This window comes from Atta cephalotes (genome assembly GCF_000143395.1).
Source record: "Atta cephalotes unplaced genomic scaffold scaffold00020, whole genome shotgun sequence".
NCBI classification, from domain to species: Eukaryota; Metazoa; Arthropoda; class Insecta; order Hymenoptera; family Formicidae; genus Atta; species Atta cephalotes.
Window position 1 is genome coordinate 522756 of NW_012130084.1, and position 10214 is coordinate 532969.

General features: G+C 31.2%; 1 protein-coding gene across 1 annotated transcript in view; it reads right to left on the reverse strand.

The window, feature by feature from the left end:
* Window positions 1-3867: 3867 nt before the first annotated feature.
* The window catches only part of LOC105619231, a 16772-nt gene continuing 10425 nt past the window's right edge, over window positions 3868-10214 (reverse strand). Inside the window, exons 5-10 of the mRNA XM_012200755.1 lie at window positions 6205-6333; window positions 6049-6121; window positions 5439-5839; window positions 4998-5205; window positions 4452-4633; window positions 3868-4169 (exon numbers count right to left, since the gene is read on the reverse strand). Of these exons, the coding sequence (XP_012056145.1) occupies window positions 3868-4169; window positions 4452-4633; window positions 4998-5205; window positions 5439-5839; window positions 6049-6121; window positions 6205-6333 (1295 nt within the window). The remainder of the gene's footprint in view (window positions 4170-4451; window positions 4634-4997; window positions 5206-5438; window positions 5840-6048; window positions 6122-6204; window positions 6334-10214) is intronic.

Genomic DNA, 10214 nt, shown 5'->3' on the forward strand with positions numbered 1-10214 from the left:
CTTACATTGCGATCGATGAGACAAATCGATACTCTTAAATCAGATATAATTACAATACGTGTAGATATTGTGAATGATGGAAAAGTTAGTTTAGTAATATATTAATCTTTTTAAAGAAGAAGTAATTGCGATAATAGATCGAAACAAAATAGAAGAATCGTAACAAACTAAATGTTTACTTTCCACTCTAAGGGCAAGTCCACAACTTTGCTTTAAGAGGCCATAAACCGTAAGCTAAAATGTAAATGACGGTATATTACCCACAGAGCTTAAACTTTTAGGCCATAAGAATAGGATTTTGCTCTATTCAATCTAATGGTTAAAGTTTAAAGACTGCGCAAAAACAGTCTAAAGATAGAAATTGTCACTTAATTTCTTTCGACTTATGATTTAAGACCTCTTAAAGCAAAGATTGTAGACCAAGACTAAGTGGTTAAACAGTGTTTTACTTATATGTTAATTGTCTGTTGGAAAAAAGGATAATAATAAATAATTACGATAATAGATCAAAATAAGAGAAACAGTGTAGAAAACTAAGAGATTATCTTAACTGTAACTCGAAAAAAAGAGGCTCCTCCTTTGTGAGGATTTCTAACAGGTTGCCAATAAATGATTCAGCTGTGCTGAAACAATGTCTTGCTTAATTCGTATTTTCTTCTAATACCTAATATATTAATAAAATATATAATAACGCATAAATACCTTTAAAAGACTGCTACAGCAAAAGGCAAATATTTAAAGTTTATCTTAATTATTTAATTAAGATTTAATAATTATTTAATTAAATAAAGAAAAAATAAATAAAAACGTAAAAATAAATTTTTCATTCAATCATTATTTTAAAATATATCTTTAATCACAAGCCATCCTAAATGGAATGTTATTTAGAGATGTTAAGTAGAAGAAATAACTACAGAATTAAAGTGAAAATTAACTTTTCATTTAAAAGAAAGAGTTTCTCTTGAAATGTTTTAAATAGATTTAGCATGGTTGAGACATAAGACATGATAGGCACGTGACATTGTTTTATTAGATGCTTATGGGTACAACGTTCTGTTCTTCAGATTCATTATCTAAACGTAAACTGAGTGCGTATTGATAATTCACCGTTGTATCATCGAATGAAAATATAGACTTTCGTGTTTTTATACATATATATTTTTTATAATATATACATATATATATTTCTCTTTATTTCCGCGAATGAATGTTTCACAGGCACTTCATCTCTAAACAGTAGCAAAAATTTGTGAATGATTACTTTGGCGTGTAGAAAATGCGAAAGCGACACGTATGGATAAGCGTCATCGCAAAATTCATCACCAAGTTTTAGAGTCACGAGTAAAATATACAGGATCTCGTAAGTTATACTTTTCTATCATCATCTTTTTTCCAATAAATCTCTTGTCCCACTGTTTGTGAGATCTCTCGCAATTACATCGACAACACATATTACTAATTAATCACAAAAATAATAGATTCAAAAATAATTGCGCCACATTATATACAATTAACTTAATTACTTCTATAGGCAAGAACACCTATTAAGTACTGATATATTCAATCGTTAAGAATTCGCCATGATTACAACAATAAGTTGTTCTATATCATTGCCATATTTTTTGAGTGAGTTATCAGATTACAATTTTATCTAAAGACTTAGGGATTCCTATATACTAAAAAATATATACAAATCTCTCAGAAAGCTTGAGAATACTCTATAAAAAAAGCTTTGGTTTGCTCGACAATAAAAAAGAATTCATTCTCATATTAATTGCTCGAAAATATTTCAAATACAGCCTTGTACTATCTTCAATCCTCTCTTAGTCAGGAAACTTTATAAATTTTCAATTTTCTTGTATAAAAATCGAAAATTCAGAAAAATTTAATTTAAAAAATAAAATGTGTGTGTGTGTGTGTGTGTGTGTGTGTGTGTGTGTGTGTATAGGATAGCTTTTTAAAAATAGTAGTAAAAGAAACATTGGATAACGCCTTAAAAAGTGTTATACAAGTTTCAATCTTTCCTTCCAATTAAAAAAAACTATTATTCTCTGTAATCAAACGAGTTAATTTTACTCTAAAGATTTTAGAAATTCACAATTTCTTAATTAGAAGATAAAAATATTATACGAGGAATTTTGTTCTCTAAAGTTGCCGCAGTTGAATTCGTGCTTCAAGAATTTTGCAAAATATCTCGATGTTAATTTTTTTTCTAGTACATACACACATTGTCAGAAATGTCTAGCCGTCTGAATTTGTAGGAGTATTGAGGTAAATAATTATGTCACATTATATATATATTATTATTTACACATTATATATATATATGCTGTGAGAAAAGAAAAATATGAAAAATTATGTAAAAAATTATGTAAATTAATTTTTCAATTATTTTTTTTATTAACTTAACTTTTAATTCAAATTTCATTACGGATCTTTATATCTTAACTTAAATTAAATTTTCCAGGCTTAACTTTAACTTTAACTTAGTTTTAAAAAAAGTTGTCTTACCCAATCCTGCTTATAAATTATTAAGTTTAGTTTCAGTTTAATTTGAATTTAGTTTAATTTTAATTAAGTTTACAATTATCGTTTTTCAAATAACCATTAATCATAATGTATGAATATTTTTAAAAGAAAGTGCAACTTAAACATGTCTCGATACTCCTGCAAATACAAATGGCTAGGCATTTCTAACGGCATATGTACATGTAGAAATTTATGCAAGTGCTAAAGATCTGATAGCTCACTTTGATAGCTCAATTTAAAACTTCGCTTTTAAATTTCGACATTGCAGTTCTGTATCAGCTATGTATCGCAAAATACTACACTGTTGGAACATAAATTTTTGACATCTTTTGTAACTTTTTTTGACATTAAGTACGTTACAGAGATATTTAACATATCTAACATATTTGAATTCCTTGTCATCTCAGAAATTTTGCGATAGTTTCAAGAGACTTTTCCAATAATTTCTTAGGATATATGGCCCGATAACATTGTTTTTTTAAATGATATTTCTCTTTTATTTCACGTTCTCAAAACGCTGATTTTTTGTAATACGATACGCACATTTCTCTATCACAATCATTCTTCCGAGCTTCCAAAAGTTGTTGGACAATATTTGAAGCATATGAAGAGTAACTAGAGTAAAGTAAAGCAAAGTACAAATACTTGGTGCATCAATGCACATCGCTTATTCAGTGGAGCTGTATTGAAAACTTGCTAGTACCTCGTTTCATCAATGTCGCGTAACTTTAACTTTTGTTCAATTCATCTTTAATTCTTCTTTAGTTTATCTTTTATCTCCTCTTTCCTATATAAACTCAAAAAGAAATGATATGAGAAGTGATGAAACTTATCAATTACACGAAGGACGAAAGTGATTTCAATCAACATTTCCTACAAATATTATTTTTTCATCTAAAATTTTAGAGATTTTTTAAAATTGTAAGAAAATGTTAGGAGAGAATGAAAAATGTATTATTTAAAAATCTGTTAAATATCTTAAGATTTTCTGAAATTTCGTTTAAATTTCGTCATACATTCTTGAAAGATTTACGTTGGATCCTAATTCGGATTCAAATTTAATCGACGTTGACGAAACTTGGCCATAAGACCCTCCACGAAAATTCCTTAAGTACGACACGCAAGTTTGATTAAAAAATAGATATTATCTGTGTGAAATTTTAGAAGTCTATCGCACTAGCAGTTATTTACTCAGTATTAATTCAGATAAGATTCGCATTGATACTGAATTTAAGTCCCCGTTACAATTCAGAATTGTTTGCGAATTGCTTATTAAGAGACTTTATTGTTTCTTTAATTTTTCGTATATCCTTAAAATCTATTATCAAATCCATTCTTCTATAATTTATCGACTTTTAATTCTCGCAAACTTTCGTCGGGCCTCATGGTTGAATCGCCATTGCGAATTTCTGGTTCTTGGTCATCGCCATTTATGTTACATCGCTCGGCAAACGTCGCCTTACCGTTGGTCAAACCATTTCGGGCGCCATTGACGCTCTTGTTAACGATCGTCTGTTGATAACAGTTTATAATCGGACTCAATGTGCTACCAGCTTTGCAATCGATTCCGTTGCTTTGTATCATGGTCGTTAGACTCTTCGAAATCGGGATATCTTGATTGTCTGCCAATTGCATAATGCCTGCAAAATGTCAAGCGCTATTCGTTTACATTCAGATACAGCAGTTTCTATCATTAGTAATCTCAGATAGTTACTATTTAATGCGGTTGAACTACATGAAGCTCGAATAGCCGAAAAAATTTAAATCATCGAGCCACGTTTTTCTATGTTTATATACTATAGGTATATAAGAAGTAAACTTTTCTAATAAGATCAGTAATAGATGATACAAAAATGAATGTACTTATATAACAAAATAAATAGATTTTTTAGTTACAGGATGTAAGTACGTCAATACAATACCATGCAAGTTATGGCAGTATTTATTAGTACTGTTCCATTCTTCGAGTAAGCTGAGGTTGAACATGCTGTAGTCTGGATTACCGGTGACTTCCTTCTCGATTATGAGGAATTGAGGCAAAATGTTTTTCAACTTATCAGCCGTCAACGCTGTGTATGTTTCGAGTAACATTAAGCCTCGACATCTGTAAAGTATGCAAGAGTTATATTATTTAAAGCGATATTAAAGCGATATTAGAGACATACTGTTTTTTCTTCTCTTTCGATAAAGAAATAGATAAGAATAAGTACGTAAGAATGAAGCAAGGGTCTTAGTAGAAGCGAAAAAGATGCACCTTTTAAAAATTAAATATTTAAATATTTAATTTGAATCTTGAATTAATTATATAATCGAAATATTTCTCGAGATATATTTCGTATGCACACGCTATTGCGACAAGTATAAAAAGATCAATCATGTAAGATATTTTGGATTTACTAAGTTCGTTTTTTTATTAATTTTAATTCAATGTTTTAATTCATTCAGTGTTGAGAATACTGTTGTATTACCTGGGATGCGCCGGTTCTCTGTATATGTCTAATTGAAAATACTGATTGTTAATTAGAAAGCAACGACGACGTTTGAAGATAGTGAAATGCGAGTCATCGCGCTGGGCCAACATATTCAGGTAGTCTCGATGCGTCAGCTGAGTCTTCACCTCGATTACTTGGCCGCATATTTTTGGTCGACGAATTGTGTGAATATATGACCAGTGACCTTTTATAAAGAATAGAAAATTCAAATTGTATCATCACTCGAATCTTCATTCAAAGAAAAGTAAAGTGTGACAATGATGCGATATTAATTCAAAGATTCTTATAAAAACTTATCAAATTTTCCCATGATAATGATGAATAAACTTTTCTCTTTTAAGTGATAATATTTTTTATGAACAATTGGATCACTAAAGGGAGCAAGAGCTTTTTATCAATCGCAAGGTGATGATTTACCTTTCTGACCGCGCTTGCGTAAACGAGCCTGCATCTTGGGATTGTTGCTCTGGAGGTAATTATGCACGACATCGAAATCCTGAAAAGGCGGGAACTCGCTATCCACCGGCAGTGGCGCTGTCACGAGGAACTTGACCTTGCGGCTGCTGGCGCGTAACCGGTCACCGGTGTCGATGCCCAGTTTCTGGCAGACACATTCGATCATCCGGCAGATTTTTGACTCGAAATCCTGCGAGTTATCGATGACATCAAAGTATGGATGACCGACCCAGGCAGCTGCAGCTTTGTAATCGAGTTCGCGAGCAAGTTCGACACCTTCGGAGCGACACGCGTGTTCCTCTGTGGAATAGAATTCCTCGGCGCCGTTTGCGGCCGAAACCATGTGGATGATTTGGTTATACCTGATCAATACGGGAGAAAAAATGAATTGTTTTATGGTGAAAATATTAAATAAATTATCAGCAGAGTAAAATATAATATAAATATACAAATAGAACCTGCAATATTATTAAAAAGCATGAGAAGATTAATTTATTAATTTTCATATCAGTCCCAGAAACAAAGACGAGTGATGAATTTATAAACTTTCTTGTATCTTTAATTTCAATACCTGTTGTCTCTTAGTTCGACGTTGTTCCATCCGTTTGATGCCATCATAAGCTCCCATTTATCTTTTGAAATGACTGCAAAATTTTTCTCATTAATTTTTCACTACTGAGAAAATTTTATCTAATTAAATCAATTCTTTTTAAAGATTTGTACTAACAGGCGGAGGCATCCATTGCACCGCGATCACAGATGATCAGGCAATTCCTCGAACAACTCTCACCCAGTTGAAAGAAAGTATTCTCGATTTGTATCATCGTGCGCAAAAGATTTTCCTGAAATTTGAATGCTGCAACATACGTAGAAAATGCAGTATTATACAATGAATGTTTTCCCTCAAATTGTTATATGCGAAGGACGATTCAGCGATACTTGAAGCGCTAGCCTGAATAATCGCGTCATTTATCTCGATAAAGAAGATCTGAAATTTTAAGGAAGATAAGCCTTAGCTCGATAAACTTCTTTAAATATTTTTACAACGAGTATACTAATCAGTTGTCTAAAAGATAATGATAAGATAAAATTTTCTATAGTTAGAGGTTTTATTGATCCTTGGATAAGACACTTTTGAAGCGAGATTCTAGCGAGACAGGCGGATCCTTGTTCGTTAAAATATGAAAACGAAATTCGCGACTTTTTTTAATCGATATTTTTTATATTTACATATTTAATAGATCTTTGATTCTGTCTATATTATTTTGTCAACTTTGAAAAAGGCAAGAACTTATCTTGGATAATTTCATTTCACAATTGACCGATGAAGAGATTTGGCTTATTTTAGAATAGAAAAGTGCGCGAGGATTCGTCTCTCGTTAGCGAATTTTAGATTGCCTTACATTCCATTCAAGGCTGAGACACAATGAAGTGTAAAAATTAAAATGTAAGAAATAGGGAATATAAAAGATTTCGACGATTTGCAGAATTGAATATGTATATAAATTCTGAAATATTTAAGCACTAAGATTCACTGTGACCAAAAATAGGTTTAGTTCTCTTAATTGATAAAATATGTATAATATTGCCGACACGCATAACTACCAGAAGCGATCGATAACCAGGAAGATGCGGCTACGGGATAAAATAAGCTCCTACGTTTACTAGGCAGCATGAAAAAATGTGTCGATATTATAATCGACTTGTTAATTAGCAAATTAAAAAAGTGTTAATAGAAAAATTAATTTTATAAAATTCTGCGCATAGATAAAAAATTATTTAATTTTACTTTAACAATCGGAAATTATTTCGCTTGAAAGTCTCTTTTGATTTTCATTTCATCATGTCAATATCATTGGGCGTGTTACTCTTCAGCTTACAATTCTTCGAAAAGGATTAAATTAATTTTTTGAAGAATAAATTTCAATACTAATAGATAAACAAAGAATTTAACGCTAATAAATAATCATATTTCTCGCACATAAATAAAAATTAATTGAATGTTGAACAACTTTAAATGCTTCGACCTCGCATTAAATCATCTTTAGTGAAACGCTAATCAAAATATTTTTTTCTTTAAGAAGAATAAAAAAATGATTGCTGCAATAAATTCTATTTTATATACTAGGTGCTAAAGACGATCAATTTTAACAAATGAGGAGCAGACTTTCAAAATGCGTTTTGTTCAAATTTCATTTTTTTTTAATTAGAGGTGGCATAACGTTTAGTGTTAAATGTTCCATTATAAGCTACTCTGAGATATTCAGAAATTTTTTCATTGTTAATTTAAGTCTATTCTATAATATGCTTTTTGTTTCTTATTTCTTCTTTTTATCTATTCTTTTATATCTTGTCTTTTTGCTTCTTATCCTGTTTTTCGGTTTCTGTCGCCTGAGATAAAAGTTAAGGAACTTAACTTAAATACAGAAGAAACAAGAAATACAATTGATAAAATGGTTGCAAAGGAGAATAAAATAAAAAGGAGAATAAAAACAAAAAACAGAAAACAAAGAGCATATTATAGAATAGGTTTTACATGCTGAAAAAACATATACATTTGGAAGTGCATTATGTTTTTTAACTAGAGACAAATAAAATACATTTATTTAATATTTCACATATTACTACTGATTGGATATTATTATTTTCTGCAAAGTGCATAATTTTCTTGTGTGTAATTTCTTTCTTTCTCGTTTTCTGAAAATTATAAATTTTGAACAAAATGTATTTCGAAAAGTCTGCTCCTCAAATATTCTTTAAAGCAAGACATTGAAAAATTGATGAAAAATACAATTTTGATTATCTTAAAAAGAGCTCAAATATTTTTAAACCAATTGCCTTCCTTATTCTTGTTCTTATACTGTATTACATCGTGTCTCAGGCCATATACTCTAGCGCGCTAATTCGGACTCACCCACACCAGAATCGATCTCCAAAATCTCCGGCCATCTCACTTTGCCTTCGTTCCTATGATCTAGATGAGAGGATCTCGCGTGCAAGGAATACGGGCTCTCCGCTAGAATCAACCTTGATCTTGGCCTCGCGTCGTCATTAAAACTTGGAAACTCGAATTGAAAAGAATATCATGCTTCTCGCTTTTGTACCCGATGATCAAATCGCGAAAGAAATAAGACTCATTGAAAGGAAGACTGATGAAAGAAGTCTCGCTAGATGAAGATACGAATTAAACTTTTGAACCATCGAAGTTTGAAATTCTTCGATTGTTCTCGGTTTCCTTTTTAACGAAATTAAATGAAATTTTTTCTCTTTTGCGCAAGTATAGCAGACTAGTGTCAAGAATCTAATATCGTCGACAATAAGAAGAAAGAAAACACGCGGATCATATTACCGCACTCGAGTTTCGCCAACAACATCGTTTTTTTTATCTTTTTCTTTTCTGACTGACGAAAAAGAATTCCTTCGCAAAAGAATAGCATAATAACAAATGACGAGAAGTAAAGGTGGTAACAATTCAGTTTTTTCTTTCAATTTGTCGCGACATCGTAAACGCACACGTACGTTCTTTCAATTAACTACGGTCTGTGAGGAATCAAAAGAGTTGAAAAGTTGAAGCTTTTAGAGCTTCAAAAAGTGCTAATCCATCGTGATGAAATTTAAAATACGAATGCAAGCAAACAATGTTGAAAAAAATGTCTGGTTGGATTAATTGAAAAATAGACGAGAGAGAGAATTAGAATTTTCTATTAAATCCACTAGAATTTTTAAGTTAAGATAATTAGAATTCTGATTGATATAATCAGAATTTTTCAACCAGATATTTTTCTCAGTGTAAACTAAAGTCATGAATTTCTAACTTTTTTTATTTCTGCAAATTTATTATCCACTCGATAAATATTTTACAAAAACTGTCATATGTTTTTGATAAAAGAATCTAAAAAAAGCAGAACAAATTATCAGAATGACGTCAAAATCAGCATTTTTCAGTCATTTGTAATTCACTTTAACGTCATTCTGACATTATCGTGATTTGTTCCTCTTAGTAATCGCGTCATTTTAATATATATGATTAATTTCCAAGTAGCAAGCTGACGTTATTTTTTCGTTAATTTTTTGTCAAAATAGCGTCAAATGTTATCCAAATAATGACAAATAATCTCAATTTGCTACCTAGAATGTCTCGTAAATTATCTCCAGCTCAATTTTATTGACGTGATTAAACGTTCTATATATAGCTTTTATAATTGTATAATGGAAAAGATAATGCAAACCAAAGTAAATTTGATATACATGACACACAAGCTAAAACGTAAGCGGAGGAAGCCTGATATTCATGTTCGTTCATTTCCGTTCAAGGGCGAGCTGATTAAAGTCACACGATCGTCTTACGTAAGGGCGAATGAACACAATTTCGAACAGACACGATCATCGACGTAGCAACATTTATTATCTTATCTCAACATAACGCAAACCAGTCTCGATGGGGTGGGACGTTTTATGAATTCATCAAATAAAAAAGAAGTGTGCATCGACAACTCAGCCAAGCGCACACAATACGTTCTGCGCGAAGTTATTTGCGAGAGAAATATAATGGTGCAAGAGAGATTAAAAATAGAACGGGAGACTGAAAGGTGGACCAATTGACAAGGCGAGACGTAAAACGGACGAAGCAATAAGTAATGAAATTTCGCGTGACGATCAGTCAGTGTGAACAAAGTCCATCACACACTACACTATTAGATATATATCAAAGGAGTAATAATAATCTCCCGTAAATAT